Source organism: Symphalangus syndactylus, chromosome 21 (assembly GCF_028878055.3).
Source record: "Symphalangus syndactylus isolate Jambi chromosome 21, NHGRI_mSymSyn1-v2.1_pri, whole genome shotgun sequence".
In the NCBI taxonomy this organism is placed as follows: domain Eukaryota; kingdom Metazoa; phylum Chordata; class Mammalia; order Primates; family Hylobatidae; genus Symphalangus; species Symphalangus syndactylus.
This window is the reverse complement of record NC_072443.2, coordinates 4,308,100-4,327,278: the sequence shown is the minus strand read 5'-3', so window position 1 is coordinate 4,327,278 and position 19,179 is coordinate 4,308,100. Positions and strand designations below refer to the sequence as shown.

At 35.5% G+C, this 19,179-nt stretch overlaps 1 protein-coding gene across 2 annotated transcripts in view; it reads left to right on the top strand.

Annotated features, from left to right (window-relative positions):
• The window catches only part of EPHA3 (EPH receptor A3), a 375,121-nt gene extending 358,692 nt beyond the window's left edge, over positions 1-16,429 (top strand). For both annotated transcript variants that reach the window (XM_055259775.2, XM_055259774.2), the window contains exons 16-17: positions 6,398-6,553; positions 13,688-16,429. In XM_055259775.2, the coding sequence (XP_055115750.1) occupies positions 6,398-6,553; positions 13,688-13,793 (262 nt within the window). In that variant the 3' untranslated portion in view covers positions 13,794-16,429. The remainder of the gene's footprint in view (positions 1-6,397; positions 6,554-13,687) is intronic.
• The last annotated feature ends 2,750 nt before the right edge of the window (positions 16,430-19,179 follow it).

The window sequence follows — 19,179 nt, the reverse complement described above, 5'->3', positions numbered from 1 at the left end:
AATGTTGAAGGGATTTATTTTTATTAACTTGCAGCATAGAGAGGAGTAAAAATAAACAATGCTCATATTTTTCCCAGTTAATGAAAATAAACAAGTATTAGTAAAAAGCTTCTGATCTCTAGGAGTACATAATAGAATTCTTTTTGAGAATAACTGCTGTTTTGACAAATACCATATCCTTCAAGATAAATCTAACAACCAAAAAACAATCTGCCTTTATTTCTCAAAATGACTTTGACCTCAAATTCTGAAACTGACAGGGTGACTTTGCTCAGTGAACAAATATGATACAGAACCTTTTAGAGGGAATCAAATATGCCGAATACCCAAGTGATTCTCTCTCTCTTTTTTAATCTTAAAATCAAAGCAGCTAATTTTACCACAGGGAGGAATTAAACCAGATGTAACGGTTATAACTTCAAAGATTTTTGTCTTTAAGGCCTAGAGATAATTAAAATAAACACAATGACTTTATTTCTCCTTAATGTGTCATTTATGTACTAGGTTCCTGTTGGGAACTGTATATATTCAAAATTATTTTTAGTTACTGATGATAAATTAAATTCATTTTAGCATATCTGGATTTTTAAGTTTAGTGATAAAGATCAAGGTCATCGGCAATCAACATTAAAATAAATTGGCAAATATAAGATTTTCCCCCTGAAATACATTGGAGAAACATTTGAAATTTTAAAAAAAGTTATAAAATATACTGAAAAAATATATTACTATTCCCAAACAATAATAAATTCAGATATAATTATTAGTATTTTGGCTTTAAAAAGTTACTTTTTAGATTTAATGTATTTCCTGAAACTATTCACAACAAATAAAAAATAATTATAATGTTACAGTATGCATCTTGAATATTATTACCTCCTTCTAGACATAGTAGGCATATACTTATTCATTCAAGAAATGTGTATTAGTTATTATTTTTGATATTTGAGGAGTAAATCCCTTTGTAAATCAAAAGGAGTCTATTAAGTCAGAAATGGATAACTAGTGATTCAGAATTCTAAGGTAGCATTGAAATAAGATTATTATGCGAAGATATTCCTGGGATTGGCAGTTGTTTATTGAGATTTTCCCCAGTATCTGGTGCTAATTTTTATGCACCTATTTACAGCTGAAATAGGAATTGATGGGAAGCAAATATATACGTACCACTCTAATGCAACAGTATGAAAACCCATGAAAGGATAATTCACAAATCTTAATAGAAAGAGGGAGAAAGAAAGGGAAGAAAGTTATTTTTCACTTCCCCTGAGCAAACATGTAATTTCCATGATTCCTTTTTAATGACTGCGGTCTGCAACCAGTAGGTACTGATTTATGAAAAGCTGTAAAAGATCAGGTGGAGCTCTGTAGGACATCGTTTACAGCTGCATGGATTGAAACCTATCTAATTTGTCTAGTAAAAGTGTGAGCTCACGGTGCACATCACCCAGCCTATAAATTTCCCCTTCAGACCCAATGTCTGTGGCTGGGTCTGAAAAAACGCCAATGCCTGCAGCTGCTCAAAGGTCCAGATTCCCTTGGTGCGCATGAAGAGACATCACAGGCTCTTCACAGTGAGAGACAAATTCCTATCCATTGATAAACTCTCCAGATGTCCTCTCTGAGGAGGAAAGGAACCAATTTTTATTTGAAATCCCCAGAGAAATCCTGGAAGTGGAAAAATGATACTTTGCAGGGCTGGTTATTCTGAGGTCACAGGCATTAAAATTAGGTCATTTTTTTTTTGTCTTGGATGCACTTTGATCCAAGTCATAAGCAGACAAACTCAGTTGGGGTCACTAATCCTTAATCCACACGTCCTGTTCTATTTCAATTTGTTTGTACTAATTTTCTCTAAACTCTTGTTGAGTCTGGCTAAAGTGTTGAGTGTAAAAGTAAAAACTTTTCTGAACTGAGAAGAAAGAATTCTGCATTTTGCTATTAGGCACACTTCATAAATATTCTGAATAAATGTCCTGGGGTTTGATTCTTCATACCCGCAAACCCATAAATAAAAAAGTATTACTATTCATGGGACTAAAACTTGACATAAGGTTCTGTGCTCCAGCTACTGTAGACAGAGAAACTGTGGCATGTGCACGCGCATGCCTGTAGATAGTTTAATGTCTTGTCTCATTCTAGGTTTCACATCATTTTTCTTATAAAATCTTCTCACACATGATTTAATGCTATTCTTATCAATTTTTTAGTGGTTCAATGACTTATCCAATGAGTCTAATATAATGTCTAGTGCTTGCTAGTGACAAAGACTGTTTCACTCATGATAGCTATGCTGAAACAACCCATGAATATTGTGTACATTTTGATGTATATCCTGAAGTTCTTAAGAAAAGAATAAAAATACAAAATTTTCAATTATAAAAATAAGCTGTTTTTCTTTCTCAGGTAGGTAATTTAAAAAATCATAGAAAGTTGTTTGCATATATGTTTCAGAAGAAAATAACTTATGAAATGTTATATTGATATTTTATAGTTTTCCAGATATTGCTAAAGGAAAAAATTAATATTTATATAATAAGGCCTAATCTTTTTTAGATAATCTCTGAGTGTTAGTAAAACTAAACTATATCACAGAAATAGAAGTTATAAACTCCATAATTAAGATTTTCAACTTATAATTTGAACTTGTGAAGTAGAAAGGATTGAGGTAATTGAGTTTAGTCTGATGGACAGAAGGTTGAAGAATCCTTCCCTTTCAACTTCCCTCCACTACATAAATGACCATTACAGGGAGGGGACTATTAATCTATATTTTCCACAGAGTATGAAAATAGAGTCAGAACCAATGTTGCAATTTTTTTTCTGAAACTCAGGGTTAAAACTGCACTAAAATGTGACCATTTTTATCAAATACATTTCATGCATCCCTGTAAAAATCCAGATAGTGAATTCACAAACTTCTCATATGTTCCAAGTAATAGCATGTAGGTGTAGGGCACGATCTAAAATTGTCCTGGCTCACGAATCAACTTTACACTTGGGCAGGTCTTTTGTACATAAGAGAGTAAGTTGAAGAATATCACCAGAAGTGGTATAAACCTCTCAATTAAAAGACCTATTTTAGTGTGGGCAGAGCTGGCACAGACTTGCTTCACAGATTTTCTCATTTAGAACAGGAGCTTTTACCACATATCCTAGATGGTAATCAATGACTGCTACTCATATGTAAAACATTATACAGTTTTATTTCATGCATATTGTTAATTTTGCTATTTCATGCTATTTCTAAAGATATTGAAATTAACCCCTTAGAGACCTAAATTTATTTCTAAAATAAGGATAAATGCATGTCGATATATTATTTGTTTTGATGTCTTCTCACCACAAATTCTAAACTTTGAATTTAAGCATTTCAAATGACGGACTTCACTTACACTAATCTTTCATTTCAAGTATATAAGAAAAATATGAAGTTCTAGTTTTAATACTCCTAATTTGGGAGATTTTTATTGAAAGATTCTAAATAACTAAAACGGCAAAAAATCAAAACGTACTCTCTTAATTATTAAATAAATATTAAGTTGTGATATATAGTTTTAATATTAATACTATATTTTATAACAATAATGAAAAAAATCACAGACAGCAGAATAGCACTTCTGTTTGCAAGCATTTGTGTGGAATGATTGTGAAGTTGTAAAAGTTATTGACTATTCTAATGAAGCCCCTAATAATGGATACTTTTCAGGGTTGTTATACTATTATGTACATAATATTATATATGACTAAATTTCTAGTTACTTAAAATGGTGGTTAACAAGATCATTGTGGGCTGGGCGCGGTGGCTCACGCTTGTAATCCCAGCACTTTGGGAGGCCGAGGCGGGCGGATCACGAGGTCAGGAGATCGAGACCACTGTGAAACCCCATCTCTACTAAAAATACAAAAAATTAGCCGGGCGTGGTGGCGGGCGCCTGTAATCCCAGCTACTCGGAGAGGCTGAGGCAGGAGAATGGCGTGAACCTGGGAGGTGGAGCTTGCAGTGAGCCGAGATTGAGCCACTGCACTCCAACCTGGGCAACAGAGCGAGACTCTGTCTAAAAAAAAAAAAAAAAAAAAAAAAAGAGGTAGTTAACGAGATCATTGCATTCCCAGCATTATATATAAACTGATATTTACTCTGCTATTTTCTTTTTGAAGTTTTCAGAAGTTTAACCATTTCACCATTTACATAAGAATAATGAACAGCTAACAGATAGTGCTTATTATGAGCCAGCACTGTTCTAAGTGCTTCCTACATATGCTCATTTAATCTTCATTTGTGTGAAGTCGATATCCTCACCATCATCCCCATTTCACAGAAGAGGAAACACAAGAAACTCACCAAGGTCACACAAATAGTATGTGGTATACCTGGGATTCAACCCAGGCCTTACGGTTCCAGTATCTGTGCACTAAACTTCAGGGTATATAAACATCTAATATGCCACATGATGGAATCATAAATCGTTTAAGAAAAAACAGGGGAAATGCAATATGAACACAGTTTTACCTAAACGGCACAGTGTAGCAGTCAAGAATGTGGGCTGTGGTATATAATAATGTGGGTCTAAAGGCTAGCTCTGCCTCTTTTGCCTGAGGAAATTTAGATTTGTAACTTAATGTGATTTAGTTTCAGCTTCTTTGTCTATCTTAGAGATAGCATCAGTGCCTAACAGGTACTGTAAAGATTAAGGTCCTTCATGTCTGTGTAATATTCTTAGCATCATGCCTGCCACACTGAGTGCACATGAACGTTCGATATAATATGAAAACAAGGGCCTTCGAAACTTATTTCTGTCATTGTTATTATTCATCCAAAACTAAAGGCTTTTATAACTACCTTGTGCCCAAGCTCCCTTCCTTAAGAGAAAAGAAGAGAGAAGTCAATAAATTGTTCACCTAGTGACTGGCTCCAGTCTTATAAGTCAAAGGACAATTAAAGAGGCCACTAAGAGCTGAAAAAAAAGACACACCAAAGACATTTCACCAACAGGCTGCTTCTTTTGCCTCTTCAGGGAAGCAAACATTGTCTCCTTCATTTCCTTTATGCCTCTTCTGTTCCATTGATTTACCAGATATTGCAAGTGGTCATAGATAGATGTTTAAGCCTGTATTTATATAAAAAAAAATCCTAGAAGGAAGGAAGTCCTTTTTCTTTTTCTCTTTCTTTTTGAGACGGAGTTTCGCTCCTGTTGCCCAGGCTGGAGTGCAATGGCGCGATCTCGGCTCACCGCAACCTTCACCTCCCAGGTTCAAGCGATTCTCCTGCTTCAGCGTCCCGAGTAGCTGGGATTACAGGCATGTGCCACCATGGCTAATTTGGTATTTTTAGTAGAGATGGAGTTTCTCCATGTTGGTGAGGCTGGGCTCGAACTCCTGACCTCAAGTGACCCGCCGGCCTCGACCTCCCAAAGTGCTGGGATTACAGGAGTGAGCCTCTGCGCCCGGCCCTTTTTCTTAATGCTGATTGTATTGTGCAATATAAATCACAATTACAATCCCTCTCTGAGTCTGTGTGTATGTGCGTGTGTGTACATATATAAAATATTATGTATATATCATGTGTATATAAACACATGATATATATAATGTATATATCATGAATAATGTGTTGCATATATATCATGAACTTCATTTGGTGTTAAGTATGCAAGAATGTTTTTTCTTATCAGTCATCTACTTTTTTCTATTAATTTTTATTTTTTATTTTTGATGACATGCAACATTATTTAACTCTGTGTTGAGTTTATGTCCTGCTGTAAGTATAGCCTAGACTGTTCAAGCCATTCTTTGGACAGCAACCTGTACAATGTCTAACAAACAAACATCCAGTGGGAAATACTTAAAATATTGAAACTGAATCCATCATCAAAGCAGACAGCAAAGAATTGAGTTTATGTCCTGCTGTAAGTATAGCCTAGACTGTTCAAGCCATTCTTTGGACAGCAACCTGTACAATGTCTAACAAACAAACATCCAGTGGGAAATACTTAAAATATTGAAACTGAATCCATCATCAAAGCAGACAGCAAAGAATTCAGTGTGTCCTGCCTACTGTAACCATATCCTAAATTACTACCATTTTTGCTAGTGATTAAATTCAATGATAATAAAATATGTATGGATATATTTACGTCTTTCACTGGCAAATTTTCAGTGACTTAAAAAGCACTTGTGGATGGAGAAGGGGAGAACTTAGACAAGATGATTACACGGCGTTCCTCCAAGCTGCCAGCTTGAACAGATGAAGCTTTCATGGCAGATAAATTCCACAAATGAACAGGAACACCATATGAAGTCTGGAAGTTCCTGCTGATGTTAGTGTCAAATTTTGACACACGGAAACTCTGCTGACTCCTGATCTGCCTCCCTTTGGTGTTTTCTTTTCTTGCAGGCCGTCAAACCTTCTTCTGGACCAAAGCAATGTGGATATCACTACCTTCCGCACAACAGGTGACTGGCTTAATGGTGTCCGGACAGCACACTGCAAGGAAATCTTCACAGGCGTGGAGTACAGTTCTTGTGACACAATAGCCAAGATTTCCACAGAGTAAGAAAAAAAAATTCATTAAGAAGAATGAATGATTCTTTTGAACTTTCTGCTGAATATTAACATCTAGGCTTGACATGTTATAAATATTAGTGGTAGATCTGAGGTACGGACTGTCTCCTGGAACTGCTAATCAGGGCTCTGGGTCTCCTTGTGGCCCACAGCTTCTGGACTGATACATATTGATGTGTCTTCCTCCCTCAAGATAGGACCCAGGATCGGTGTCTTTAGATATGACCTTCAGGTCAACCAACAGATTCACACCCAAAACCACACTGCAGACTCAAGCCGCTAATTTAAACCATAAGCAGACATAGATTGATGATTATTATATTTCTGCATTTTGTGATTTTTCTGTTATTTTTACTAAAGCTTAACATCTGTGAATCAGGAAAATTGAGAACCAAGTAGATAATGTGGTATACAGGGAAACATATTAAAGTCTAAAACTAGTTTTCATAGTTGCTAAACATAACATCATCTATTCATCATTGTCTACTCTGTAAAGCATATCATACTAGAAAATGGCATTGTAATTAGGTTTAAGATAGAATTTCTGGGTTTTCCTCAAAAGGCTTATTGCCAGATGAGAAAGAAAAAATATGCGTCATAATATTAATATTAATTGATAGTTTCATGAGTTAAAAGCCAATAATAATCAAGTATAATGTGCTGTATTTTGTGGACAATAATCTTTTGGTAACAGGAATCTTTTGATATGAGAAACACATGGACCCAAGGAAAGGGGGTATATAAAGAATCAAGTGAATCCAGTGAATAGTCAAAAATTTGGTTCTTATTCACAAAGTAGGGTGTTTGGGAATTGATAAATTAAGAGTTGGAAGTCACATTCTTCATCTCACTGTGATTGAGAACCAATTTACTTCACTTTCTACTGTGACTGCATCATTTTTTCTTTTTCTGCACAGTGACATTTTCTGGATTCCCATGCACATAGCTAAAAACTGGCTTTCTCAACTCTTGGTCATAAAGCCTTATAGTGCCATTCAGCTGACCAGGGTCCAACTCCCTTAATTCTAAGTTCTCAGGAGAGAAAGCAGGACTGGCTCAGTCCCACTTGTGCACTGGCACCTCTAAAGTCCTATGTTTGCTAGTGTTTAGTAATTTATCTTCGAAAGATGTAGAATGAGGTAGTATGAACTTGGCTCTAGGGGCCTTTTCCTGAAGATAAGGTGGAGAGCTGCCCCAAAGAAAGAAGTGTATACTGGATAGATACACCAAAAGTTGTCCAGAATGTTGTCGGTTGCATGGTCTATTGGGAAACTGTTCATCTTTTTGCCAGTCTTTCTTTGATCTTTGTTAAATTAAATAAACCGTTTAGTCCCCCAAGTTTCTTTAAGTATTATCATCTCCCACTAATATTTAAATATTTAAATATTGTTGAATATATAAAGACTTTCACTGCCACCCTGTCAATCATTCAACATCACTGTGAAAAATAACAGATTAGATGCCAAAAAAGAATGTGCCATGTAATTAATAGATATAAGTGCCCAACAAACAAATAAATAAGTTTATAATTTATGGTGTAATGTTACAACCAGAAAGACATAAAGCCAAAGAAGGACTTACAGGAACACTTTATGATTATTGAAGAAGAGAACTTGTTCTAAAAACATAAACTTACTCTAGTCAACTTAACATGAACCAGCATTCCTGTTCAAAGTGGAATGTAGTGTTTATTGAATAGACTTCTGACCCAATCGACAGTACACTTGGGTTTCTGTGGTACTTATTTTGATCAGATAAAGTCTCAGGATATAGTCATGTATTTAAATATTTTTATAAATTCCTATTTTAGTAATATAAACAGTTAGGGTTATGATATACAAAACACCCGCTGTAGAGCACAGAAGCGTAGCGAAAAGCAAACACAAAGTTGAACATGTCCACATCATTGCCAGAATTTCAAAGGCAAAGTTATGCAAATGTTTATTCTCAATAAAATATCAACACTCAAAACTTTTAGATATTGAAACACTATATTGAAATGTATGAGGCAGAACACTGTTAATAAGATTAACTGCTAGTTTGCGATTCAAATATTGTCGTCCATTATAAGCTATGAATGTGATAAGAAAGCTATTTGCTTTAAAAAAGTGAATGACAGCATTTGTCATACTTTCCAAGTTAGCGACGTTACTTGTGTCAACAATACCATGTTGGATGTCAAACTCTTTTTGGCTGGTTGGAATATTTTTACTTAATTGTTATTATTATTTGAACAACCTGTGAATATACGTTCAAGATGAAAGCTGACTTTTCCTGAAAGACAACTTTTTCAGGTTTGTCCTGCAGACTGAGTCAGGTGGTATGGATACTTCCGTATTGCACTCCCCACAATATTCCTTCTTCTGTTCTTTCTCCTCAGCTCAGGGACAATATAGGATTAACATCTATTGCCCTAACACTCCTTGAAAGGAGCTGCTTTTTTTTTTTTTTTTTTTTTTTTTTTTGAGATGAAGTCTTGCCCTGTAGCCCAGGCTGGAGTACAGTGGTGCAATCTCGGCTCACTGCAAGCTCTGCCTCCCGGGTTCAGGCCATTCTCCTGCCTCAGCCTCCCGAGTAGCTGGGACTACAGGCACCTGCCACCACGCCCGGTTCATTTTTTGTACTTTTAGTAGAAACGGGGTTTCACCGTGTTTGCCAGGATGGTCTCGATGTCCTGACCTCATGATCCGCCCCCCTCGGCCTCCCAAAGTGCTAGGATTACGGCGTGAGCCACCACGCCCGGCCAAGGAGCTGCTTTTTTCCTTGAGTCTTCATAGTGTCATGCACCTATTACATATTACAAAATGAGAATTTATTAAAAGTCTTTAATATACTAATAATTTGGGTAAATATGAGGCAACATTTTCAGCATAAATGCTGTAAAATATTGAGCTAGATATTTTAGCTTTCTTTCAGGTTCTTGGGCTTATTGTTTAAATTTGATTGCTTTCAGTCTCTATTTTCTTTGTGCCATCCAGACTCAATTCAGAAATGATTCGCTTGACCAAATAACTGTAGAGATGCTCCTAGAATAGAAAAAGATACCTAAGATGAATAGTGAATCTCTTTTTTATTCCTATTCAGGCTGCCAAAGTATAGGAAAAGATCAATAAAATTTCACATTCAAATGCATATTAATTTATTTTCATTAGTTTAGAGATTTCATTGACATGCAAGCTACTCAAGTTATCTCATTTTTGAACAAAGCCCAGAACATATGCGATTTTATTTAATAAATACATATTTCAAGACATTAATTCATAACCTAAGATGGATTTAGGAAGGTTAAAGTGAGAAAAGAAGAGAGAAAGGGAAAGGTTAGAGTGACTGTGACGGTGAAACTAGAGAGAGAATTAAGTGTGTGGAATGAATATTAAGCAGATTTGTTGCCACATGTCATTATCCTGCACCCTTGGATGCCATTTTCAAAGTGTCATCACCTATCCCTTTGCCTCTGAAGTACCAGATAACACATTAACCTCTGGTCTCAATCTGGAGCTGCTCTTTAGTCTTGAACTTTTCCACCACTCTTCTGAACAGGACAGTCAAAATGAAATGAGCACGCAGAGTGTTATAGAGACAGCAGCAACTGGGGGTTCCAAATTATTTTCGACATGACAGAGTAGTGGACAGAAGATATTCTGGCAAGAATAGCGAGGCTAGAGGGTGTTTTAAAACCCTAGCCAAGGAATAACCCAAATAGATAATTACTTTAATTCTCTTTTCAAAAAACACTCATTTGCATTAAGTAAAAAAATTATATATAAAACATGTAGTATATTTATATAAATATATAAAATATATTTTATATATTATACATAATATATAATGTTTATATAATATATAATTTATATAATATATTATATATAATGTTTATATATTGTAGATAACATATATAAACATGTATATATAAACATATATATATATATGTTTGCTTATATTGGGTTCACAGACACAGAATGTAAAACAGCTTTTTGCAGAACATTTCTTGCAGAATGTAAGACTGTTCTTTGCAGAACAGTTTTACGCACAACATTTCTTGAGGAATACACTCAGGAGGTGCAGCTATGCAGAAGTGATGAGGAATGTCTCAAATCGGTCTGTGAACTCAGCATCACATTTTTTTTTTCCAGCCACTTGGGGATGAGTGCTTCAGTTCAGAAGGAAGATCAGGGCCAAACATCATAGCAAGTAGTACTCAGTAACTATGCTTAAATTTCTCAAAGAGCTCAGGCAATTACTGCATTGGAATAGATAAATATTATATATATGTATATATTTACTCATATAACATAAATATTATATATATTTACTCATATAAATATTATATATATATTTACTTTCCCTGACTACTATTATTTATATTTATTTATTTTTTTTTTTTTTTGAGGCGGATTCTCGCTCTGTCCCCCAGGCTGGAGTGCAGTGGCACGATCTTGGCTCACTGCAAGCTCCGCCTCCCGGATTCTACAGGCACCCGCCTCCACGCCCGGCTAATTTTTTGTATTTTTAGTAGAGACGGGGTTTCACCGTGTTAGCCAGGATGGTCTTGATCTCCTGACCTCATGATCTGCCTGCCTTCTCAAATTTCCTCCCAAAGTGCTGGAGTTACATTCCATGACTATTATTTTAAGAAGGGGAAAGGGAAGAGACAAAGGACAAAAAAATCATCTAGTCATAAAACATACCATATGGTATTGGAAGAAGATTAAAGAAAGAAGACAGAGTGAGAATCTATTGATCTGCATACCCATACTTGTATCTGTCCTGTTTTCTGGCTCTAGACTCATAAACTGACTTTGCTATAGTTTGGGGATAAGTGGAGAAATGTTTATTCTTTGTTTTAAAGATAGATTCATGGTATGCTTATCAAGATCCTGTAATGCACATTCTCAAAGGCAGGGATCAACAAAAGTAGCATATATTACGCTAAGTGAAGGCTTTCATCATCCACAGTTACACTAAGCATGGCAAGCCCCACATTCCCATACATCCCCACTAGCCTTCCTGAGGAAGAGCACGATCAGATAGGGCCTAAGGCAAGGCACAGGCTGTCCATAGAGGATTTATCAGCCCTTTGACAGTCAGCAGGGAGGGAACCTGCAGGTCATCAGGAACTTTCCCAGCCCAGATGGTAGGAATTCAGTAGAGTCTTGGTTAATTTAATGCCCTGATGCTTAAATAACAACTACATTTCTTCTCAAATGGTTACCTATTGTTTTCTTGAACACCTTTATTGCCTAGGAACCCATTTCTTAAGAAATCAATTAATCCATTTCTATGTAGTTGAATCCCCAATTTTTTCTTTCTTCATGCTCAATATAAAGGAAACCCCTCTGTGTGTATGTGTGTGTCTGTGTGTGGTGTGTTCACACATGTTCTTTTTTCCTTGCCATTCTCAATTTTCCTGGCTCTCCTTGACAAAATGATACTTTACGCCCTGGTCATCTTTACCCATAAAAATATATTTTGTATGTTTCTTTCTTTAGCAAATTTGTATTGAGCCCACTAACTGGCAGCCATTGTTTAGGTTGCTCTTGATAAACAGAGTATGAAAAAAAAAAAAAAGGAATCCCAGTTCACATGGAATTTACCTTCTTGTGGAGTAATATAGGGAATAAAGAAAATAAATCAGAAAGAAAGTTAACATGTTAGATGGTAATAAACGCTTTCGAAGACAATGAAACAAGAAAAGACAACAGAAAGTGCAGATACAAGTACAGAAAAGTTTTAAAATATTAAATAGGAGGGTTGGGGAATCTTTCATTAGAGGGGGATGTTTGAGCACCTCTCAATCCTGAAAGATGTGAATATATGAACTAATTACTTGAAACAAGAATATATAATTAAGCATTTGCACATTATCTTTTTTACCTAAATGAAATTCCTTATGTTTTTATAATCTTTATTTTAATGGCTACTTTCTGACTTTAAATTATTATATATTTAATAAAAAGAGATATGTCTTTGTCATTGTTTTTCTACTTTGAAAGAACTGTGTACTTTAATCAGGTTATTCCAGTTATCTATGGCTGCACAGCAGCCTCCCCGAAAACTTAAAGGCTAAAACAGCAAGAGGTTTATTATACTTCATAGTGTTGTGGGTTATAAATTAGGGCAGAGCTCAGGTGGGTGATTCTTTGTGCTCTGAGGTTGATGTTGACAGAAGCTTACAGCCGACAAATGGACTGATCTGGTGTGGAGGGCTGGAGATGCTTTCATTTCGACGTTTGCCTTGATGCAGTTAGCTATACAGCTGGTCTCACCTGGGATTGTAGGCCAAAGTGCTTACATGTGGCCTTTCCTGTGCAATCGTATCAGGTAGTCAGACTTTTTATATGGCAGCTCTAGAGCCCCCAGAGAGGATGTCTCAATCAATAAGTAGAGGCTGGCAGTTTTCTAAGACCTGAATGAAGAAAGTGATACAATGTCAATTCTGGCATACTCTGTTAGCCAAAGCAATCCCCAGATTCAAGGGAAAGAGATAAAACCCCACAAAGAATGTGTGATCATTGATATTAGTTTCCTAAGGCTGCCACAAGAAGTTACCACAAATTTATTGGCTTAAACAGCAGAAGTTTTTGTCTTAGAATTCTGGTGGCAGAAGTCTGAAATCAAGATGTTGGCAGTACCACAATTGCTCCAGTCTCTAGGGGTGAATTCTTCCTCGTCTCTTCTAGCTTCTGGTGGATCCTGGTATTCTCTGGATTGTGGCAACATAACTCCAATCTCTGACTCCATTTGTACATCGCCTTCTTCTCTGTGTATCCTATTCTCTTATAAGGAAACTGTCACTGGATTTATGTACCACGATATCCAGTAAGATATTTTCCCAATCAGTGCATTAATTACATCTGCAGTGACCCTCTATCCAAATAAAACTGCATTGTGAGGTTTGGGATTGACAGAGATTTTGAGGAAACCCTGTTCAACCCACTACACCACCTATATAGTCTTCTACAAGATGGTGGAACGGTCGGGACATAACACAGATGATGGAAATTTCAGACAATTGGGTCCACAGTACTGGAATATATCATTGTGCAAATTGTGCTAACTGAAAATCTCCTGCTTATATACTATCGAAGAAACTGATTCTTACATTGTTTTCTTTTTTTACAGTGACATGAAAAAGGTTGGCGTCACCGTGGTTGGGCCACAGAAGAAGATCATCAGTAGCATTAAAGCTCTAGAAACGCAATCAAAGACTGGCCCAGTTCCCGTGTAAAGCACGACTTCTGGAAGGAAGTGGTGGCTGTGGAAGGTGTAGCATCATCCTGCAGACAGACGATAATGCGGAGATACTGGTGGAAGATCCAAGTCCAATAAGACACTCAGATATGAGTACAAATGCCTTAAAATGGAATTGAGAAACTCTTTATTTTCCCCTATCATTTAGTGGATGGGTGGGTGGGGTATTTTTTTGTAATTGCTTTTTTAAATATTAGTTAATGGATTAAATTTAATTCTTCAGCGTAAAATGGTGAAGAACTAGCATATAGCCATTGATCATAAACTGACTATCGTAAAATCAAAACAAGTGAAATAACAAAACGGACATGGTGGCTTTGTTTAGGTAGAGCCGCAAAAGAAAAGACTTGTGATATTTTTATATACAGAGGAAATCTGTAACAGGTATTTTGTTTCTTTTAAAGCAAGCAACATAGAGGAATTTATACCTCAAACTATCTGGCCATATTTACTACCTTATCACTGCATTATTCTCTTTTATCTGTTTAAAGCATATAGAGATGAAGTTTGTAGTTGCTTTAAGTACTATACATTTTTAAATTGTTAGCTTCCTTAAGTATATCATGTAAAGAAATGTCTTAATTTTTGAAAAAAGTACATATTTATTTTCTTTTGAATTGTTTTTATTGTTTTCTATTTATGCCTTGATGATTTAATATGGATTTGTTACAGCCAAGTGCCAAATGCTGTCTCAAATTGTCAGCAATTTAACTAGACACAGATAATAATGGGTTTCTTTCAGATGTTTTGAACCATCCACTTACATATATTTTTAAAAAATGAAATCCTTTTCCTGTTCATACACTAACCAAATCTCTCATAGTCTGTTATCCCAATCATTGTTGCCTCTCCATTTATTATAAACTGTATGCTCGCAACTTAGTGTAATATACTAGCTTGTGTGCAATGGATTTTCAACCAGATAACATACCTTTCCTGCTCTGGTGCTTAGAGACTATCAACTCCCTCCTTTAGTGAAGGAGCCGTGTTAGAGCTTCCGAGAATAGCTCCACTGGAGAGAAGTGGAATCCTATATAGAATGCTGCACTAATTGGCAACACAGCCTATAGGCCAATGCATGATTAAAAAAAAAAAAAAAATTACTTGCTCACTGGCTTTGAAAAGTCACTTACTATTGTTGCTGAAACTTGCTGAGCTGTTTATAGAGAATGATGATAACGGAACTACTCCTCTGTATCACTGGAGTTTAGGTGAATTAATTAAACATTGTGATCATTAGTACCAGGTATTATTATCTTTAAGAGTCTTCCACTTCAATGCACATGGTGCAGTTTTGGTGTGCACCTTAGAAGGATTGAACTTCTTTGAATTTACTGGACATAACATTTTCAGAATAGTTGGTCATCTAGCGAACACCCAAAATGTGTAGGCAGGAGAGAAATTTCTCATCACAGGGATTTAGACTTACTATTACATAAAGGCTAACTATGAGCTTGCTCAGTAATTTTGAAAAGATGTACCTGGTGGATATCTAGCTAGTAATATATTCTGAAGCAACATTCTAGCTCTATCGATACTCTTTCTAATGCTGATATGATCTTGAGTATAAGAAATGCACATGTCACAAGAATAGAATGGATAAAACAATGCTGCAAACTTAATGTTCTTATGCAAAATGGAACGCTAATGAAACACAGCTTACAATCACAAATCAAAATTCACAAGTGCTAATCTGCTGTAGGTTTAGTGTAATAAGACTTAGATTGTGCTCCTTCAGATATAAGATTTTTCTCAAATCTTGGCAATATTCCTTAGTCAAATCAGGCTACTAGAATTCTGTTTTGGATATATAAGAGCATGAAATTTTTAAAAATACACTTGTGATTATAAAATTAATCACAAATTTCACTTATACCTGCTATCAGCAGCTAAAAAACTTTTTTTTTTTTAATCAAGTATTTTGTGTTTGGAATGTTAGAATGAGATCTGAATATGGTTTCAATCTAATTTTTTCCCAGACTAATATTTTCTTTTTTAGGTGCTATTCTGAGCATACTCAACAAAACCCATGCATTTCATAAACTAATAGAAGTTGAGGATTGTTGAATCTATTTCACTTATTTTGGCTGTGGTTTCCATCTGGAAGTAGAGGTTGTATACACCATATACTGTTCTTCATTTTATTAACATTTTTCTACTTGATCTCTCATAAATTTGCTTTACACAGTTCTTACCCTGTACATATGTAAACACAAGTGTACGATTCTTAACCGTGGAGTAGAGGTACTAGAATGCTTACGGCCATCTCTTTGTACAGGAACTGCATTGACTTTCAGTAAACATAAAGCCACAACTCCTACATGATGTTATGTACCATATGATCTGTTTTGTATCTTAAATTTGATTTACATATATTATTTATTTCTGGTAACTCACTCAGTTTATGCTGTGCTAAATATCAATCAAGCCACGTATAAATGTGATATGATTGGCAATATGTGTTTATTTTAAACTTGTCTTTTCAAAATATTACTCAGTTTATGTTGTACAATGTAGATGGCCTCTTACTAATGTAAAATGATTTGTAGTGGAAACGTTTATATTTTTATAATAAACATAATGAAAATATTTTTTACAGATTGGAATACAGAAGTGGTCTCTGAAGTTTTTTTAAAAAAATATAAAAATATGTGCTTATTTAAACAGCAAAATAATGAAATTTACATAAGTCACAAAAAATATGCTCTGGGCTTTTATTCTCCATTAGTGAGGAGGGATTTACATTGTATAATCCACATGTTTTTGGTCTACATCTCATTATGAATAAGCCAGAAAAATAGTCAGTAAATATTATTTCAAAGTTCATAAACACAACTGTAATAGACAGTTCTCTTTTGATTGCAAATAACAGAAAACAAATAAATTGGATTAATTTTCTAAAAAAGAAAATGTTTAGAAGAAGTGACAGAATTATCTGGGGACAAACTCCTTAGCTAAGAGATCAGACACAGATTGAACCAGAAATTCAAACAATGTCAACATTCTTTGTCTTCTTCCCTTGGCCCTATTTTTCTTCCAACTGGGTTAATTTGCAAGCTCTACCTTTCTACAAGGTAAAAAGTGCTACTCTCTTTAATCTAATTCTGCATTGCAACTCCTATGAAAGAATTACTGTCTCTCTAGTTCCAACAGAGATCATGAGGCCTTTCTTGGATCACAAGCCCTATCATTTTGGGCTGGAGAATGAATCACTCGGATTGGCAAGTACTGACTCCCGTGCTTGCCCTTGGAGATAGTGTGTGGGGTTATATGAAAGTGATGCTCTTCAGGGGTTAGAGGTGTAAAAGCAGTTTATGTCCAACAGAAGTCAGAATACTGTTTATGACAAATGAAGAAAGGAATTCTGGCCAGGTCAAATAAAGCAAGTAAAAAAAAAAGTACAACTGCAAACCACCTGCTAAAGCACACCTGATACTTTGTATACAATAGGTCCCTTGTCATTGCAGTCCACTTAAAGAAAATGATTATATATGAAAATCAAAAAACCTAATTCAAAAATATGCAAAATAAAATAAGTGATCAACATACCCATAGAGAAGTAAGTGGTTAGGAAGAGATTTAAAAAACAGGTCTGATTTGTGTTTGCCTTGAAGGAGAAATAGCATTTGGTCAAGTTGAGTGGAGTACAGAATACCTTGTAAGCAGGAGATTAGTTAGTTAAGGGGAAGAGAAGAGGTAAATAATATATTTATTCATTCAATAAATACATAGTATGCATTATTATGAGCCAGCTGTTTTGCTATCATCATTTACAAGTTACCTCATTAAATCATTTGTAACAGTTCTGTGAATGGAGATGAGCTACTTTTATGTGAGAAGGGACTCTAAGCTCAGAATGTCCAAGTCACCTTCCCAAGGTCACCCTAGTATGTAAATAGATGTTTCAAACTGGAATCTTCCTATTCTGTATTCCTCCCATCATGTGGTAGCTACTATAATCTCCACAATGCTCTGGGGACAGTGGCAATGCCAACTTGCAGAAGAGGCTTGGGGGAGACTAGGTCTAATAGACTATGTGATGTTAGAAATCTATTTTGGTATTCTATGCACAAAGCTATACATCTACCCCAGGATGGTGGTAATAGAGATGTGAAGAATGGAAAGCATACAGAAATATATAAAAGAAAGAGGATTAACAAAATTTACCGATTTGTTCTGAGAATTCTTCGAAAGATAGAAATCAAAGCAACCAAAAGTTTAGGTCTTGAGTGTCTGTGGAAATGATGACACCATTAGTCGAAGTAGAGAATAAGGAGAAGTCAGCTTAACATCATGGGTTTGTCAAATATATAGTGTAAGCCAAACTTTAATAAGTTACTAAGTATTGGGGATGAGAATCTGAAGCTTTAGGAAAAAGAATTCAAAGATAAAAATGTATATGGAAAGATGTTTCTGAAAGTATGGAAAGATCTACATTACAAATATTTATGTGTTTCCTATATAGATATATATTTTTCTTGGAAGACCTCTTAGGTTAATGCTAGCTACATAGTTAAGTTCTCAAATATTATCAACTTAAAATAATAAAAATACGTTTTTTAACACAGAATGATCCAAAGTAGGTGTTTGCCAGGTGGCCTTCTTTGCAATAATTAAGAATTTACACTTTCTCCATCTTGTGGAGCCTTGAAATCCTCTACTTCCAGCCAGGAAAATGAAGGCGAGGATCATTTGGGGGGATTTTATGAACTCTGCTTGTAAGTGGTACATACCACTTCTTCTCCGCTTCCATTGGCAACAACTCAACCACATTGGCATACTTAACTGCAAGAGAACATAAAGAAAGTTGTCTGACAGTGTGCCTAAATAAAAATGGAAAGTTTCTGGAATTTATATCACAATCTCTGCCATAACTCCTTTTAACATAAATAATATGTCAGAGGCAGATTATTCTAAAAAGCTTATCAGAGAAACATCAGTTTCTTGCTAACTGTGCCAATTTCTTTTTCTCTATAGGCAACCATTTTTAATTCTTTTATTACATAAATCCAATACCTCTAATGGCACCTGTCAGCTATGTGAGTACGCTGCTCAGATTTCCTTTCAAGAGAGTTTCTTGCAAGAGAGCAGTTAGCTGACAACTGTGAGCTGCTATATTTTCAAAATCCCCAGCATATTTTTAGCAGGCCACACTCTACCTTGGTTAATGCCTGTCAATGACTGAGTATGGTGGAAGTACTAGGGCCAGGCCATTTCTTCACAAGTGGTAAATCCCTTTAACAAGCAGTCTTGTATTTCATGTTCTAATCATCCTGACTGAAGCTTGCTCAGGCATACCCTACAGTCTGTGCTCCTTACTATTCAATTTTCCTTCCTTCACGCTTTCCTTTTATAGGTGTCAG